The 19,720-nt window shown below is 42.0% G+C and overlaps 1 protein-coding gene across 2 annotated transcripts; it reads left to right on the top strand.

Annotated features, from left to right (window-relative positions):
* The first annotated feature begins 107 nt into the window (after window positions 1-107).
* Window positions 108-19,507, top strand: wnt11 (wingless-type MMTV integration site family, member 11). Of its 2 annotated transcripts, none has more exons than XM_019895314.1 (6): window positions 108-685; window positions 5,864-6,052; window positions 10,224-10,468; window positions 11,917-12,194; window positions 12,277-12,569; window positions 18,865-19,507. In XM_019895314.1, exons 2-6 carry the CDS (start codon window positions 5,970-5,972, stop codon window positions 19,037-19,039), a joined length of 1,074 nt encoding a protein of 357 aa, XP_019750873.1. In that variant the 5' UTR covers window positions 108-685; window positions 5,864-5,969; the 3' UTR covers window positions 19,040-19,507. The 2 variants fall into 2 exon arrangements, with proteins under 2 accessions (XP_019750873.1, XP_019750872.1); XM_019895313.1 differs by lacking the exon at window positions 108-685 and adding an exon at window positions 3,359-3,659.
* The last annotated feature ends 213 nt before the right edge of the window (window positions 19,508-19,720 follow it).

Raw genomic sequence — 19,720 nt, forward strand, 5'->3', positions numbered from 1 at the left:
TGACCCTCGAGGGACCCCACGTCTTGGCCACTCTATCAGATTTAAAACTTCTAATGGTTACAAATTAACTCCTGTCCTGCAAGTTGGACCTGAACTATTTTTGGATTGTTCCATTTCGTCTGACCCAAGTTTCCAGCCTGTCCAACAGTATAAAATAATTTACTATATCAAATGCTGCACTGAGATCCAAACTGACACTCTTTTTGCATCAGTGTTCAATCTTTTATTATTTAGTATTTTAATTAGAGCTGTTTGTGTGATGAGGTCGGAACCCAGATTGATATTTATCAAAAAGGTCATTTGATTTCAAGAAATTGTTGGGTTGATTAATGAAATTCCACAATGCATATTATTACATAAGCATCTTGTATTATTTTTCCAAATGATCCCCCCCAAAGTCTGGTCTTGTCTGTTCTGCAGGCTCATGGCACTCCTGGAGGACCACATGACGTGTTCAAAAGTGCCACCCATCTGTTACTTGAAAGGGCTTTGTCTTCAAAGCACAATAGAGAGGAGGGGTTCAAACCAAATGGCGTGCAAAAGATTTGGAAACTAATCATGTCCTATGGTGCACGGATTGGACAGACGTTTTTTTTTTTCTCTCTGGCGATTTCCACCATGGACCACGGCAGACCCTGGAATGAAATGGGATTTTCACGTCTGATCTGATCACGTCCTTAAGCAGGTAAAATTTGACAGTCACCCTATGTTACTACTTCATGGTTTTTTTTTTTCTACTGCATAACGGCAATCATCAGGTGGAGCCTTGTGATCTTGTGATCCTTGATGTTTTTAACTCTTTCAGGGACAGCGGTCACTACAGTGGACAGCTTATCATGTTATCGGGTTACGGGGTGCATGAAAGGGTTAAAATTGATGCAAATTCATGCAGTATAGTCCACAGGTTGCTCATTCATTATGATTCATGAACCTCTTGGATTTATCATATCTTGACTGGCCTCTCACGGCCCTGTGATGATAAGCAGTACAGAGAACAGAGTGATGGGTGAAGCAGTTTAATTGGCCAAATGAATTGGAAATATAGAAAGAGGAAAAACAATTCAATTATGACTTCATCATGCTCACATTTGATATTTAAAGGCAGTGTAGCACCTCCTGTGCGCTAAAGTTTGTGAGTTCTGTCTGAATCCAAGCCACAAAGGGTTGGGTTTTTTTCTGCAAATATTTTTTTAAACCCTGTACACAAATATGCTGACACAGTAAAACGTGGGAGAAGCTATAGTAAGTCCATCTCCCAGTTGGGTAGTTTCGATTCAGCATTAGTTGGGGAAATACTACACTTGCTTTATTTTAGCTGGATGATATCAAAATCGTGGGCATTACCTTTTGTTTCTAGAGCTGTTTCATCAATTGGGATACCGTTGATTTGCTCTATTCCAAACATCTACAGGTATTTTATGGTCATTCCACATCTTGTTGAAAACAATCGTGTTCCGTTTATTGAAATATAGCAAATTTTCTTGACAACCTCTGGAAAGCTTTTGTGACGAATACTACCTCTTCTCTGATTCAGCTCTGAAATGAGTGGTTTCACAATCATGAACTATTAACGTGGCACGTACCCTACGTCTCCCCAAAGGTGCCATCCCCTCTCTCCTCTTTTATTCAGAAGGTGAGAGTTGTGGGAGAAAATCAAAGGCTTTTGGGTGTTGACCTAAGTTCAGGAATGAAGAGGCTGAGTGTAAAAAGTCTTTTTGAAAGCGGGCCCGGTCCGGCTGGAAGCTCCGCAACACCCACATATGTAACAATCTGTGCCCATTCACAGTTGACTGCAATGTAAAACACATCTGAGCGGAACCACAATCCGAAACATACACTCACTGGCCACTACATTAGGTACACCTACCCAATGAACTTTGAAATGTATCTCCTGTAGGTTTTGATTCGTCATTTAATGCACTGCGTCATGGTATTTATTCCGATCAGGGCAGTGTGTTAGATAAATGGAGTGTAGTAGGTTCAAACAGCCCTCATTGTGGTGCTTTTGATGGAAGCAGGCTTGTTGCTGGATTCTTGAGATCTGTAAGTGCATGGGCTACAAAAGAAAAGCCTGGCAACACCCAAGCTGCAGCACAACTTGAGGCCAAGCATGTTAGCTCGAGCACCTGGAAGGTCAAGGTCTGGCCAACAGCTCACTCACTTCTGTCTCTGCCGAAGCACTTGAGGCGCAGAAGAGTCTCAGGAAACGCGAATTTTGGTTTTCCACAGTTGGCTGCGCAACATATCACTAACTGGAGTGTGGTTCACATTGATGAAGGAAAAAAAACGATGCGACACGAGACAGATTTTTTTGGCTGTCCTTCAAAGCACATTGTGACCAGTAAATTGCATCCATGCAAATATATATATATTTTTTTGCATGATGGGAAATTATGAGTTAGTTATTCAACATACATAATGCATCTTTAATGTGCATCACAAGAACTCTTAGAATAACAAAAAACAGCCTAAGTCTAAAAAATTATGTTGAAAAATGATTTCTGACAATTAAATGCTTTGCATTCAATATGCATTAAATAATCGAAATTTGTTTCGAATGAATAATTAATTTGGGGTTATTTGTTGTTATTGGCATATACTGTATATGGTATTTGTGTATTATGGAAATGGGAAAATATCCGAAAAACGAAATATGATACTTGCGCAGTATTTTGAAAAAGGCATAACCTTTGTTAATAATGTTAACCACACACACTAGCCACAACATAAGGTAAAATTGCACAATCCACAAACATCCAAGTAACAAGAGCAGAGTCAAAGATTATGCTAAATTAACGATAACGCATTGACACTGTAACAGAGGTATTGATATAATATTTGGTCCTTTTGTTTATCTACACAAGAGCTGCTGATGTTGCGATGGCGTATGTGTTTGTGACTTTCATCTTTATAAAAACCTGTTTATATCCTTACATGATCAGTTGTTCTGTTTTATTTTATTTTTTTATATTTTACAATACAGAGATATTTTTCTTGATGGTGGTGTTTAATCGAGTCTGGAACAGATTAATTGATTTTTTTAATTTTTAATTTTTTATTTTTGGGGGGTTCTCGAAAACAGGTGGGCTCCAGGATTGTATATAATTGACAGTAAACGTGTGTTTACTTTTTACTTCTACTTTTTACCGGAGTCTTTATTTATATATTTCAACTCAAGTATCTGAACTTCTGCTTAAGCACAGATTGTGAATATTTGAGCCTCTGTAGTCATGTAAAATTTTATCGTTTACTGGGGCAAGCACATGGACGCGCCTCTGTCAGGTCGCGGCGGCGCGCTTTGTTATGCTAATGCAGGTGTGACATCAGCAAGCCACATCAAAAGTGGGCTGGGGTATTTTAGAGCCGAGTCTGCCCTCTCAGGCTCACTTGCTCTGATCCAGCCCAACTTTAGTTCCGCTCTCTGTCCGTCTTTCTCACACAGTCTCGTACGCACACGCGCTCAACGCTCTGGAAAACACAACATGCGTACCTGTCCGGAATTATTCTTACTTCCCATTTTGGATTTTTCGGACGCATCTGGCTAAAAACAAAAAAAGACTTTCCCTTCTAGGACATTCGGACCTGCAGCCGTGTGATTTCTTTACAATTGTTTGATTTAACGTGGAAAGCGGATTGCCGAGTAAAAAAAAAAAAAAAGGGTGAGTTGCAACTTGCTTGATAAAATGTGAGAATATTGTCGGATGTTGTTGTGTGACCAAAAAAATACTTGATGTTCAAGACGAAAATATTTATAAAAATATAAAGTGCGAGCATAATCCTATTTTTTAAGACAGTATTTTTTTAAATACACACATGTACCGCAACGCTTAACTGAAGTGTTCAACAGAGACCAATTGGTTTGAATGTATACTTGAAAAAAAGTTTATTGAAATATCAAAGCGTTTAGTTATCAACGTCTTGCTAAATGTAAAATACTTAACAATGAAGACATTATATTCAAAAATATTGCTCGTTAACACGATTTGAATACTTTTACGATTGAGCGCTTCGTTTGGAATGTGACGCAAAGTTGTTGATTGCGGTCATCGAGAACATCCTGTCGGCGAAACTGGAGATGCAATCTGAATGAATTTGAATGACCGTTTGTTAATCTCCTTTACATATCGCCCCCCCCACCCCCACCATGCGTTTGCACCCTACAGCGGCAATAATACAACAGTAAATATCCAAACGAATGTATTCATGTATGTATTTCCTTTTTTTTTTGTGGCTGTAACATTTAATAGCCGCACTCGTCTACTTTATCGCACGAAAGGATTTTTCAGTCGTTTCCTTTGGGTTTCTGTCCATCAGCATTAAAAGGCTTATTATCTCCTACCTGTGCGTTTTTTAATGCGCTCACTTAAGCGCACTTCAAAAAGATCACTTATCGGCAGCCCCCCCGCGCTATCAGATACTGCCGCTGCTGATGTCCGCAGGCTGCGGATTACTGAGCTCACGTGGGCTGTTTCAATGTTTTTACATGTTTAGCGAAGTGGCAGTAACGCCAAGATGAAACGCAGACTTGTGATGATGTGAGCAAACGAAGGAGGTGACTGGCACGCTGCTGACTCCCTTTGGATTAGAACGCATTCATTCACGGTATCTGAACAAAGAAAAACATTCAACAACCACTTTTTTTTTTGGAAAGTTATGTTACCATTATACAAATACTAGCTCGGCTGCTTTACCATGTGTATTTGTATTGCAGTAACTCAGTGTATGAAGCTGGCTCAATGACTGCAAAGTGGTAGGTTGACAACCACTATATGGATAAACAGCCACCTCCTAAAGTACAGGAGCAGAATATCCACTTTGAATCAAGTATAAAATTGGGACTGGTTGCTGTGGGGCGGTGTCAGCTTCAGAGCGCTACCAAGATGCCCTTGTGAAGGTCACTTCGACACCTCTCCCTTTGAGCAGACATGCGTTTGTACATGTTGTCTCGAATGAAACAATGCAAAAGTTGAATATCGCTTTCAGGGACTACACAAGAAACGAAAGCCAAAACATGCCTAGTTACATACTGGGTTTTCCCAAAAATAACATCGGAATTGGAATGTGCTTAGTCAATTTGAAATTCAACGCAGTTAATGTTTGCCTTTGGCTTTTTTTTTCTATGTATATTATTTCATTTTTAGTGCACTACATATAAATTGTTGTTGATAAGACTTTATCCAATTTGTAACTCCCAACTAAAAAAAAATTTTTTTTAAATCAAAACCTACAGGTAAACTAATGAAGTTAAACGCGGGCGATATATTTTAGTTCCTCAAAGAGAGGAGGGCAAAGAACATGACAAAATCCAGAAAATAAGCTTGTTTCACCGCGGCACGCATTAAAAGTCCAGTCCAGGGTGCAAGCCGCTCATTCAGTGTCCGTGTGTGTATGTGCATACTATATATAGAGATGTATAGATATATAGATAGTGGGTGAATGGCATTAAAATAAAATGTTGGTGCAACGTATACAGTAATGTTAGTTTGGTCACTGCGATAAATTCAAAAGTGAATTATCTGTCAATTTTCTTGCAATGAATGTTTTTTAACGTAGATCACGTCATGTGTATATATTACAAAGTGCATACTGTCTTTCTTAAAGTTACACTCATTGGGTTTCTGTGTGATGAAAGGTATTCATTTATTGGGGATAATTTCAGTCAGGCTATGTTTTGAATTGCGTCTTAAGAGTTTGAGGATAAATGTGGTCAGGAGAGAAATTGTGGTCAAGGGAGGAAATTGCTTTTTTTTTTTTAATATTGCCGGACACGAAAAAAATTGGCGCTCTAAAATGTTTCAGGATATTCGGCTGTCATGAAAATGTCGCTAAAGGTCATTGATGAATTGTGTTCTTCTTACAATAGGGTTTAACAGACAAGACCTTGCCATGACGGTGAAGCTGTGAGGTCACAAAGCGTAAACCGACCCCTTTATAATTTTGCGCCTGGCGAATCAAAGTCACCGTCAACCATGAGGAGGTGCTGTCACGTCCTGCCTCTCGCTGTGCTTGCCGCTCTGCTGCTCTCTCAGGTCTGCTCCGGCATCAAATGGCTGTAAGTATCCATTTCCCTCAATCGCAATCCACCAGTTCACACGACGTCATGAAACGATGCAACGTCGTGTGACGCTTTTATGCATGGGGTGGCCTTTTATGGGGTGAAGCCCCCGTGGCAGCTTTGAAGTGGGCCCCGACATTCTTGAAGTTGATCCTTGAAGTTGATCCTGATGAGAGGAAAAGCTTGAATGTTCAGTCCACGTGTATGTCATGAAAAGGAAAGTAGATTGAACGGGCAGTTCCTCTGGCTATGACTGGAAACCTCTTTTAATAACTTGGATGCGGCTTCAGTAAACAGAAACGGGCGAAGTTGACTTTCAAGCTATCCGACGAAATTTACCACGGTGTATAATAATCACAGTAATAACTTTCGAAAGGCAAAGATGGAGATGGCAAGGGAGAGAAGTCTGAAGATTTGTGGTCCTGTTTGGCATATCCTTGTGAGGCCACGTGTGTGTGTGTGATGAGAACAGAGAGCCGTGAATGCAAATCTGTGTGTGTCGCTGGTTTTATTCATTCATTCATTCATTCATTTTCCGAACCGCTTTATCCTCACTAGGGTCGTGGGGGGCGCTGGAGCCTATCCCAGCTGACTTCGGGCAGTAGGCGGGGGACACCCTGAACCGGTGGCCAGCCAATTGCAGGGCACACAGAGACGAACAACCATTCACGCACACACTCACACCTCGGGACAATTTAGAGTGTTCAATCAGCCTGCCATGCATGTTTTTGGAATCTGGGAGGAAATTGGAGTACCCGGAGAAAACCCATGCAGACAGAGGGACAACATGCAAAGTCCACACAGGGAGGCCGGAGCTGTAATTGAACTCGGTACCTCTGCACTGCGAAGTCAACGTGCTAACCACTAGACTACTGGGCCGCGGTTTTATTTTTATCGCAGTAAAAAGTCAACAATATTACCAAGAATGAAAGCCAAAAGCAGCGACGACTGGGCCCTCGTCTCACACCGCCTTTTTCATGACCAATCCTCAAAGTTATCAAACCTCCGTCCACGTAGATGGCAGAGATGAAAAAGCTTGAGATTTGTTCTGGAACAAATAATGGGTGCATTACACCATGGGCTTTATTTTTGTAGACGGTGCATGCAAAATGCCGGGGTGTCCTGATTTTCATGGAAGTACAAGACTCGCCGTGCCTGTTTGGGAATCTGACAGACTGCTCTGTGCTTTGCTCGCGAAGGTGTGTAATCGGTGGCTAAAAGTTGATGTAAATTTATACTTCTCGGACGACGTCTAACTTTTGGTGCGAGTTTGGTGAATTTGTTCGAGGTGCAGGCAGACAGATGCGTGAACACGGCAGACATTTGTGGTGGGTGTCATCGTATCTCATTCATAAATATGACCACAGCGGGCATCAAACCCTCTAAATTATTGAATAAGTTATTCTAATTATCATCAGCACTATATATTTTACCAACCAAATATTAACAGCAAAGAATAGCGTCTATAATCTTGGGGTCAATTTATTTACTTCAAGTTCACGCGCATTGGCTGCATCATAGGCTTTACGTCATGTCTTTGGCATGGTGCGTGCGTGTATGTGTGTGTGTGTGTGCGCGTGCGCGCGTGTGTGATTGCATGGCGCAGAATGAATTTCAATCCCACTGCTTCAATGTTTTGTTAATTTGATTTCAAAATGTGAACACTGTTGACGTGGAGTTCATGGAAAAACAATAAACAATATTTTGATGACTCAAAAATGAGCTAAAAATCAACAATTGATAATGTGATACGTCATCGTTGAAGCTGCAAAGGTTAAAGCTGTGCAAAAAATGTTGCAACTTTTCATATGAAGCATCTGACTGACCACATGAACAATTTCGCAGACGGAATAAAAACGTAAGCGGCCTCGGTGGTCGACTGGTTAGCGCAGGGGTGTCAAACCCATTTTTGTCTTAGGCCAACTTTTAGTTACCGTTTCCCTTGGACGGCCGTTTGAACTGAAACCATATAAAAAAGTCAATAATAACGGTTTATTTAACTATTGTTTAAGTTAATGTAATGAGGGGTTTGGTATCAACAAAATGTTGACAATATGTCTCTTATTTATTAAATATGACAATTTTAAATTTTGGTCGAGATTTTAGCAAGCATCATGGAAGTTGACATGTTTGATTTGCTTTCGCGGGCCACATAAAATAATGTGGCGGGCCAGATCTGGCCCCCGGGCCTTGAGTTTGACACCTGTGGGTTAGCGTGTCGGCCTCACAGTGTAGAGGTGCAGGGTTTGATTCCGGCTTCGGGCTTCCTGTGTGGAGCTTGCATTTTCTCCCCGGGCCTGCGTGGGTTTTCTCCGGGTACTCCGGTTTCCTCCAACATTCCAAAAACATGCATGGAAGGCTGATTGAACACTAAATTGTCCCTAGGTGTGAGTGTGAGTGTGGATGGTTGTTCGTATCTGTGTGCCCTGCGATTGTCTGGCAACCAGTTCAGGGTCCCGCTTACTGCCCGAAGACAGCTGGGATAGGCTCCAGCATGCCCCGCGACCCTTGTGAGGATAAAGCGGATCAGAAAATGGATGGATGGATGGATGGATGAAATAAAAACTTGGGCAGGATTATGTCTCATTGGGTGTGGGGGGTAGACATCTGCCTTGACCGGTTGGGTTGCAGTCACGCTCGAGACAGAAATAGCCATCTCTACATACTGTATTAAACCAGGATTTAGGCACGTGCGTCATGCTAAATCCAAGCGTGGAGTCGTGATGACGTGATGCCTAAGCAGATGTGACAATAAACACCTGCGAGTCACTATGAGCGGCGTGCCGTCACAGCTGATCACTGGGAATTGCCCAGTGCCCCCACAGAGACACGATAGTATAAAACAGGCCCGGGTTGCTTCCCTGCATCACCGCATGTTTCTCAAGAGTATAAATCTGAGACAGCCGCCCCTGCCTGGGGTTTCTCTGTAAAAATATTCAATCTAAATACGATATGATAAATCCAATACGTTCCTTGAATAGGATATAAATAGATCACTAACACTGAACTGAGGCCAAGGACGACAAAACCTCCCATGGTACCAAATAGATATGGTGAGGAAAATGGTGATTGATATTATCTCTTGTAGTTGGGTATTTGGAGGAATATCTCATCGCCAGTTCTGCACTGTAAGGACAAAAAGGGTCAGAGCCAAAAATGTGTCAAATATGTTTTATGGATCTGCTACTAATTTTCCTCAAGGTATGGATGTCACCTCAAAAGTATCTCCAGAAACGTTTTCTATTTTTTGGGGACAGCGGTTACGACAGTTGACGGCTTATCACATTAGCAGGTTACAGGGTGCGTGAAAGGATTAATACAACTGCATATATTCAAATTTCCTGACAATGAAACACTTCCCATACATAGCCTTTAGTCCTCCATTTAAGTAGCTAAACGACATAAAACAAATTGTTCCCAACAGCTAATTGTTGCTCGTGACACAACTCTGAAAGTGTGACAGGGTTCCCACGGGTCCTTAAAGTTCATAAAAATCCATAAAAAAAGAAGTTGTACAATTATGTTCTTAATTGTCCTTAATTTTCAGGGAAAGCTTTTAAAATCAATAAAAATCCTTTAAAAATAAATTTTATTCGAAAATAAATTAAGTTTTATATTTTCTAAATTACATTTTTTCTTAGTGTACTTTATTTGAGAATGAATTCAAGTTTTTTTCATGTTCCTACTTGTAATACGGGTAGGAAAATGAAAATTTGACACAGTATGTCAAATAAAGGGTTAGCTGATTGCCCCTAAAAATAAAAATGTGCCCTTCCTTTGGCAGCAATGATTTGAACAACAGCTCAGTGATATGTGGCTTTCTGTTCTGTTGCTGAGCGGGCATTAAATCCACCGTGAATCCCCTGCTGAATGGAGAAAAGGTCCTTTAAAAACGGCTAAATTAGCCCTCAAAAGTCCTTGAAAGTTCCATAAATAAAAAGCAAGTGGAAGAGTAGGAACCCTGTGTGAATCATTCTAATTTGACTACAGTATTAGTAATGCAATTAGTGATACGATGCTTGTATTAGAACGAAATAACGATCATTTTACATCTAAAACACACACACACACACACACACACACGAAGACAACCATCCCGATTCCAATTATAAGTGATTTCTGTGCGTGACCTCTTTTTTTTTTTTTCCCTTCTCTTTTTACGCCACAGAGCAATATCGCACACACCCAAGACCTTACACATCAACCAGACCCAACACTGTAAACTGTTGCCTGGCCTGGTGTCGTCCCAAGCTCAGCTGTGCCGCAGCAACATGGAACTCATGCAAACCATCATCCAAGCAGCCCGCGAAGTCAAGAAAACGTGCCAAAAGACCTTTGCTGACATGCGCTGGAACTGCTCCTCCATAGAAATTCCCGGCGATTCTTCCAAGTATCCTCCAGACCTTGACCGAGGTAAGACCATGAAATTTACAGTATTTTCATTTACAAATTGACACGAGAATCGAAATGCATCAAAAGCCACTCTTTGTTTACGACTGGAGAGCATTTAGCCAAGAGTAGAACTTGGGATCTCTTGACTGTGAGGCAAATGTAACCACTCCAACAGAGTGCTGCCAATGCTTTCTTTTACTGTCTTGTCTCTATCCAAAGATGGTCATTCTTCAGTCACATATGATTTCTCTGGGTTATGACTACCGTCCCGAGCGATGAATGCTTTCCACACACCGTTGCCAATTGATTCCGTGCTCGCTCTGTACGACAGTTGGGACATATATTATGCGCTCGTCTTTGGAAGTCCATTACCATAAATGCAAATCAATTCCAAGTAAATTTAAGAGCATAATTTTGCCCGCACTGACATCAAGTACACCTGCACAATCTAGGATACTTACATTTACAAACATAAGTTAAGGAAATGGCGGCCCAGTGGGTGACTGGTTTGTGCGTCTGTGTCACAGTGCAGAGGTCATGGGTTCTATTCCGGCTCAGGCCTTCCTATGTGGAGTTTGCATGTTCTCCCCGTGTCGACGTGGGTTTTCTCCGGGTACTCCGGTTCCCTCCCCACATTCCAAAAACATTCATGGCAGGTTATTGGGAATACACTCAATTGTACCTTGGTGTGACTGTGCATGCGGATGGTTGTTCATCTATGTGTGCCCTGCGATTGGCTGCCAACCAGTTGAGGGTGTTCCCCACCTACCGCCGGAAGAGATTAGATTAGAAGGGCTAGGCTCCGGCACGCCCCGCGACCCTTGTGAGGATAAGCGGATCAGAAAATGGATGGAAGTGAAAGAAATGCTACAAATGGATTCACTCAAAATTGAACATCCATTATCTGAGCCACTTATCCTCACGAGGGACATGGGCGTGCTGGAGCGCGTATCCCAGCTGTCTTCAGGCAATAGGCGGGATACACCCTATATTGGTCGCCAGCCAATCGCAGGCCACTTGGACGAATAACCATTTGCACTCACAATCACAAATTTAGGGTTCAATTAACCGACCATGTGTTGCTTTTAGAATGTGGAAGGAAACACGAGTACCCGCAGAAAACCCACGCAGGCACGGAGAGAACATGCAAACTCCGCACGGGATGACATTGTGTCGTGATAATTCAGCCACACAGACAAATGATTTGTTGCGTTACGTGACGTCTTCATGAAATGACAAGATCACGGAGCAAACGTCTCATTTCCCTGAACATTTTTTTCCCTACTGACTCCTTTATTGTTCACTTCCAGTTTTTGATGGCATCACTGATGGGAGGAGATTAAGGCGGTTATGGATTTCTCATCCATCTTTGAATGTTTTCTATGTCTGCAGTCCAAGTGCAAAGGCCGGTACCGGTCGTTTTATTTTCAGCCTGTTGAGTGTTAGTTGTTTGTGGTGTCATTGGCCAGGAACCAGAGAGTCTGCGTTTGTCTACGCCCTTTCTGCCGCCACTATTAGCCACACCATCGCAAGGGCATGCACCACTGGAGATTTGCGTCTGTGCTCGTGTGGGCCCATTCCGGCTGAGATCCCGGAGCCAGGCTATCGCTGGGGGGGTTGCGCGGACAACCTGCACTACGGGTTGATCATGGGTTCCAAGTTTGCAGATGCTCCCATGAAAATGAAACGTGCAGGCTCCCATGCCAACAAACTGATGCACCTGCACAACAGTGAAGTCGGTAGACAGGTGAGCAAGATGTCGTCCTATTGAAGAAAATGATTTCCTTTTTGCTCTCTTGGTGAACTGATCACATGTTCTCTGTTGACAGGTATTGAGGGAAGCAGTGGTGATGAAGTGTAAGTGTCACGGCGTATCCGGCTCCTGCTCTATAAGGACCTGCTGGCGAGGCCTTCAGGACCTGAGAGAGATCGCCATGGAGCTGAAGACTAAGTACTTGTCGGCTACGAAGGTGGTTCACAGACCGATGGGGACACGCAAGCAACTGGTGCCCAAAGACATTGACATCAGGCCTGTAAGGGAGAACGAGCTGGTCTACCTGCAGAGTTCCCCGGACTTCTGTACCAAGAATGACAAACAAGGTTCGGTCGGCACACAGGACAGGTGAGAATGCTTTTCACAATATTGCACTTAGTTTGCTGCTAGAGAAGGAAAAGTTAAGATCTATAGACTACGTATGTGTGTGTTTATATTCAGTACTGCTCCGTCTGAATCCATCTGTCCTTCCTCCCAACTATTTTAGGATTTTAAAAATCATCTTATTATGCTGAAATACAGTATCAAGAGCCGTTGCATCACAGGTAGATAACTCCTGTAGTCACAATAAGTACGCTTCAGCCCCATCAAGAAGTTCTTTTCGATCTTTATTGATGCCCTGCTGTATTTGCGGCCTAAGTTTAAATTCACTTTCGGGCTGACCTGAAAGCAGCGGCCGAGTCCTCTCACTGGTTCTGACAGGCTAGCTCGCTTCGGAGTTTTATGACGGTTCTTAATAATGTCCATCGTTTCTTCAAGTCCCTCTTGAAAATGGCCCTGACAGTTAATCTGCCGCCAAATCTTATTTTTTCTCCTCCCTCAGCCATTGTGGGGTGACTATTTAGCCATGGCTGGTTGCCATGATGTTGCCATATATGCCAGACCATTTGGAATTACTTCATTTAATTCTTGAAGTATTCATGGAAAAAAATATATAATTAACATCAGTCTGTGATTCAGATATATTTTTAGGCCAGCAGAGAAGGTCCTCAAGGCCCCGATGGTCCACCACTGATGTATACAGATTGGTCGGAAGAGAATTCATAATTCCAAGGGGCGAGTTTCAACCAAAAACAGTAACAGCAACAACAGCAAAAACCCACAAAAAACTAAGTAAAATCCAATGTTTGAAATTTTGAAAAATTAAACCGTCGTTGTGTCATTGCGTTTCTTGGTTGTGAGTTGAATGAATGAGTCGTCAATCGCCAGAATGCAAAATGGCGTCGGCCATCGAAGACAATTGATCCCTCTGATTGGCAGTTAGCTAGCAAACGAAACAGAAATAGACTATGAGATACAGTGGACGCGTGGTTCATATATTTGCGGGTTAAAAACAAAAAAAATCATCCAGTGTGTTTTTAATATTCTTACCGGGAAATTATTTTTTGTTTGTTCCCCCCCAGGATTCTCCCTCCCCCATCCCATCAGTTTTTCTTGGAAAACATATACAGTATTGAATGTTTATCAACATAAAAAAAAGAAAAAAAGAATAGTTTCCTGGGTTTCTAAAGACAAAAGACAAAATTCCCACTGCATTTCAATGAGTGTCAATTATTTTCAATAATTATTGTCGATTTTCCGGTCCCCATCCCCCACCAATGGTGGTGGTTGACTGTATGCGTGCGTGCATGTGCATCTCATTTTACAGCCACCCCTTAGTCAGTAATTTTGTCACTTTGGCCACCCATTATCATTTTTTGGTGTTTCCACTGCAAACGGCCACAAAGTTCCAAAACCCACTTTTCCGAAAATGTGTGTTGGCGTACCAGTTGTTGTAGCAATTTACAGGAATTTACACCATTTAAGTTCCTGGATAATGACGGCATCCAGCACTGCTTAGCTTCTTGAATAATTCTCATGACATTTGCACGTTCCATGCTGTCTGCTAGCTATAACGGACTGTTTATGTAGCTGACGCATTTATTGCAGTCCTGCCAATGGTCAGCCAGTCATTGTGCAGCATGTCCACCTGACCTATAACTGTGGTCAAAAAGTGGCTTAACCTTTTCATGCACCCTGTAACCTGATAACATGACAAGCTGTCCACTGTAGTACCCTCCGTCCCTGAAAGGGTTAAATTGTGGATGCGACCTGAACTCTGCTGCTGTGTGAAAACGTGGCTTAAGAAGGCTCTTTAATTCAGTGAATCGAACAATGCCAAAGCCAAGCCACACAGCAGCAGATAGGAAATGACCAATCCTGACGGTCAACTCATCCAGGATGTTGACTTTAGGAAAGTGATGTTCTACCCGATGGCACGGTTTAGTTAGCGGGCTGGGTGATAACAACCTGAGAGTACTCTCTGTCTGCGTCTTGTCTGAGCACGTGTCACTGAAGAAGGCCACTGTGACTGGGGTCCTTGTGCTTTTATTATCTGAAACAGTGACTAATGCTCTTATTCCTGGGCCCGCGAGAACTCCAAAACAGTTATCAACTGAAGGGGCGCGCACAGATTTGGAAGCATCAAGGTTTCCTCGAGATAAAAGTTAGCTGACACCATTTTGCTCTCTCCAAGTCCGGACTGTGTGTGGTAGGGAGCAAAGGAGTCATTCTGTCTGAGGGTCTTACTCACTCATCCTGAAATCTGGCCAACCAGTATCACAGGGAAAATATGCTACATTATCTTTGAAACGTATTGAAGATTTTTTTTTAAACGTATTTTGGAGAAGGACATGCTTTAGCACAGACGATCTGTTGTGCTTGCATGACACCGAAAGCACCGTTTGAGAATAACAACTCGCAGTTGCAGGAGTTTCTCCACCCAAAAAATAAATAGATAAATAAATAAAGTTTGCCACAGATTACATTTCATTTTAATCAACGAGATGTTGGATTACCTCAAATTGCGTGTGAAAGCTGAGATATGTTGTCCATGAGCCAAAATACAGAGGAAAGAAATTACTGTAACTCCACTGCCAACCTGTCCAACTAAATGCAGTCATCACAGTCTTGTTTACTTTGTTTTACATATTTAAAGGCTGTAAATGTATTGTTATAGCGTTGGCTCGCAGTATTCACCCAATACGTTGGAATGCTTGACTCATAACTCGCACAACTAATTTGTTGCGGACCACATGGTAGTTATGGTTTCCTTCGAAGGGCTGTTATGACCATAAACCCAAATAAATGCAGTCGTACCTCGTATTTCGACCATAATCCATTCCAGAAGGCTGTTTGAAAAGTGATTTATTGGAAATCTGAAACTATTGTATTAGCCCATGATTAGGGGCTAATACACTATGCAGAAATAACACAAAAACTGTCAGATTTGCGTAAATCACAACAAACATGTCTGCTCACAATGAACGCTACACGAGGAAGCGTCACTTCCTCGTGTCAGGAAGCTGAGAGGAGTCAAGTGGCGTATTCAGGTTTGCTGAATTTGGTCGAAAAAACGGTTTTCGGTCGTAATCCGAGGCGTAAAAATCTCGAATTTTCTGGTCGAAATCCGATTTGGTCGATAACAAAGACGTTCGAAAACCAAGGGTTGACTATATGGTCGCCTCATATTACATAAACACAGCAAATTGATGAGTAACTAGTTTTGAAATCAGAAGGCCGGTAAAAATCATTTGCTCAACATTTATTTATTTTAAATGGGGGATTGGTAACAAAAAAAAAAAATGCTTGCGATATTTCAATGTCTTTAAAAGTGAAGACAACTTGAAATTTTGATATTTTGGAGAGAAACATGTTGTCGAAGCACATAATTTGGTTGCCGGGGCCACATAAAATAACGGGGCGGCCCAGATCTGGCCCCCCACGCCCTGATTTCAACACATGTGCATTAGAAGGACTGGAAGTAGTGATACCTCTACTTACGAACGTCTCTTCATACTAAATGTTCAGGTTAAGAAACACCTCAACAGGAAAATATTGCCTCTTGTTACGGAAGAAATTCCAAGATACGAAAGGTAAAAATACAATATGGGCTACCACTCGCAGTTTCCGAGTTCCTTGAACGCAACATACTTATAGATGCTTTGCCATTGGCTATTACCTTGCATCATCCTGGCATCCCATTGGCTAAGAGGGACCTCTACCGAATGTGTCTATGGAGTGTCTTTGTCAGTCGCCCCTCAGTCCATGAGGCATTCCGATAGTTTTACGTAAATGTGAATCACCCAGAAGAAGTGTTCACCAGTCCGGCGATCGCTCACTATGCGGATGTTTGCCTTGGACATTTTCAAAGGATTGTTAAAAGCCGACAAAAGCAAATGTCCTTGGATCAGTTCTTTCCAAAACGCCAGGCAAAAACCACTTCTGAGCGAGAACATGAACCAAAGAGGGCAAAAAATGAAGATGAGGATGCAGTTAAAAGTTAAATGACCGACATTTTTATTTTTTACTCTTTTCTTTGTTTTTTACATGATGCACAACTCTCATTTATTGTGTAATAATCTAATTGTAATGTGTATTTGTTGCATATTTTGATGCAATTTTGTGCTTTAGAAAACATTTATGTCTGAATTTAGGGGGTCTTGGAACGGATTAGGGCATTTACATAGAAAACGCGTCTCTACTGACAAACTTTTCTAGTTAAGAAATTTCTTCCAGAACCAATTAATTTCGTAAGTCGAGGTACCACTGTCGTACTCAAATATTCCACGGGGTCAAACCTTTCAATCAAAACCATTCTCTTCACTTGTTACGTAAAAGTCCAGTACATTAAAATAGCATTCTGTTGGACGCAGTCCATCACACGCCCCCTCCCAGAAAAACACACACACCATATTGGGAAATCCACAAAGCACATCATCTATTCATCCATTTTCTATACTGCTTGTCCTCATCAGGGTGATGGTTGAGTTGCAGTGTATCCCAGATGGCTTTGCGTAAGAGGTGGGCTACACTTCCGGACCGGTCGCCAACCACTCAGCACAATGAATGATGTTTAATAAATAAATAATAAGAATCCTAATATATCACATGAACGTCATCAGACATCTTTCGGACATTTTACAGATAAAACAGCAGCCATGCTTCATGTCAAGGACACTCACCGGATGCAATTTCTGCTGCCTGATATCCAAGCAGCCGCATGAGCATGCAACATGAATGCTTTGGCGAAAAATCACGAGGCACTCGGATTTGTGGGCCGTGAGAGGAAACACTCAGGGCATCGGTAAAGGGAAACTTTTATGATTTTGCCTTTGCCTTACACTGCAACACCACTGATTTGTCACTCACCGGTGGCCACTTAAAGCAGAGGCTTTATCAGTCTTGACACTTGAATTGACCTCCTGTCTACATTGTTAGCCCTGACATTCACAGGACCTCGAAGCAAGAGAGACTCTTGAAATAGTTTGTGTTTTAATGGAGGGGAATAGGAGGGCAAATTTAGTGCGGTATGCGTCAGTGACAGGCTGATAATAGTTTCATGACAGTGAGTTTTGTTTTGTTTTTTAATGCATTCGTTTTGAAAAAGTTTTCAGAATGGGTTTGTTCATTTAGGTTTTGTTTTTCCTTTTCAAAATTGCCTTCTTTTAGTTCAGTTTTTATTTCTTTATAAGGTGCACTGTTGGCTTTTGAGAAAATGGACTGCTTTTAGGTGCGCTACACAGTGCGGAAAATACGTTTTTTTTTTTTTTTTTTATCCCTTGCCCCCCCCCCCCCCTCCCCCCCTAAAAAATGAGCACTTGTCTCCTAGCGTCATGCTTCTGGCTGAATTAAATGACAAATGAAACGGAAGACATAAACCCGCAAGCTTGGAGTAACATCATTTTGGTGGCGCTTTTTTAATCGGCTGCCGCTAGATTACATCACTTGAAGTTGACACACAGTAAAAGGGCCACAATTCCCAGATGACTGTTCGACTTTTCCTTTTTATGGTGCTAATGGTGCTCATACGGGAATACATATGTATAAAAATCAACCCTTAAAGGCCCGTGTATTAAATTCATTGACAAAGACAAAAACAATGGACATTTTTCGCTATAGTTGTTTGTTTTTGTTAGTTTTGGTTATGAAAACTGTAGTTTTTAAAGAGTTAAAATTAAAACTGATGTTGAGAAATGATCTCACCCTGTAAATCTACCGGTCCTGCTGTGTTGCCGCACCTTCAGTTCAAATGAGTCTTAATGAGATTTTGCTTCAAAACTATACAAAGAACGCGTGGGTGTTCCTATCTCCCAGCTCCCCAACGACGTAATAAAACCTGCCTTTCACTCTTCTTCTACACTCCCGCTGCCACCATTTACTTAAGCGCCCCTCTCGTCACGCCGGTCATTAACACTCTGCCGTCATAAAAAAACGGAGCCGTAATGTGGAAAAGGGCAAACTGAAGAGAAATGGGGGCGGGCCTGTGTATTCAATGTGATTTATGGCGGAGCTGTTCACCGCCTATTCAAGAGTCCATTGGCTCCCGAAAGCATCCGAGGCATCCAGCGCCCAAAGACGATGTGACAAAAGGAAAAATGAGAGAGAAAAAAAAATGAGGGCGCATCGCTCGGTCAAGAATATTTAAAGGGCCATTGTGAGCTCTTCACAAGCTCTGAGTTTGTACAGGCCCGGCGGATGAAATGTTTAGAACGAAGCCATTAGCTTAATTGTCTCCTTGCGGGGAAACCAAACTAGAAACAGGTTGTCTTTCAAACAAAAGGTGCTCACTCAATCTTCTGACTTTATTTATGCTAATTTGCAGGCAGTGTAACAAAACCTCAGCTGGCAGCGACAGCTGTGACTTGATGTGCTGCGGCCGCGGCTACAACCCGTACACGGAGAAGCTGGTGGAACGCTGCCATTGCAAGTATCACTGGTGCTGCTACGTCACCTGCAAGAAGTGCGAGCGGATTGTGGAGAGATACGTCTGCAAATGAGACCCATCGGCCGGACCGAGCCGCCAGAGTGAACCAAAGCACTACAATACCCAGAAGGCAAATTTTTGTCTTCAGCTTTCGCATGTGTATTTCACCACCAAGTGTCATTATCACTTTAGTATCGATTTTTTCAAACTGTCGGTTGAGTTTCTACTGGACATGGAAAGCGACGACAGTTTATGTGAAGACCGCCGTCCTCCTGGGTAGTTTTTTTTTTCTTTTTTTAAATTGTTAATGACCATGAATTCCCCCAATGCGGATAAGGAAAGTCTATTTTATTATAGCTCTCATAAAAAGTAATAACGTTGGATTTTAAAGCTGGAGGGAGACGTATGAGATCAGATCTGTGGACTTGTGGGTTTTTTTTTTTTTTTTCCGGTACAGTTGATACTTTTTCCTTCTGCATCAATGGACATGAGAGGAAAAGCCAAAAAAAAAAAAAAAAAAAAAGGGAACATAAAGTACTGTTCTAAACACAGAACGTTTTGGACTCCGGACCCGCACGTTTGTCCTGTGTGCCTTTTCAGCATGACTTTAACCCTGTGGACCGGAAAGAAAAAAGGATAAAGGACTTGCAGATTAATCATCCTTCACATCTCATGACATGCAGTCAGTTCCAAATATATTTTATTTTTAAGAGCATTATGAACTCATGGATATTGTAAACCACTTTTGTGTGGA

This window comes from Hippocampus comes, unplaced genomic scaffold (genome assembly GCF_001891065.2).
Source record: "Hippocampus comes isolate QL1 unplaced genomic scaffold, H_comes_QL1_v1.1 scaffold177, whole genome shotgun sequence".
Lineage (NCBI taxonomy): Eukaryota > Metazoa > Chordata > Actinopteri > Syngnathiformes > Syngnathidae > Hippocampus > Hippocampus comes.

Coding starts and splice junctions, on each gene's coding strand:
- wnt11 (XM_019895314.1), top strand. CDS start 5,970: ATGAGGAGGTGCTGTCACGTCCTGCCTCTCGCTGTGCTTGCCGCTCTG. Junction 10,469..11,916: donor TCCTCCAGACCTTGACCGAG/GTAAGACCATGA, acceptor GTCATTGGCCAG/GAACCAGAGAGTCTGCGTTT. Junction 12,570..18,864: donor TCGGTCGGCACACAGGACAG/GTGAGAATGCTT, acceptor GCTAATTTGCAG/GCAGTGTAACAAAACCTCAG.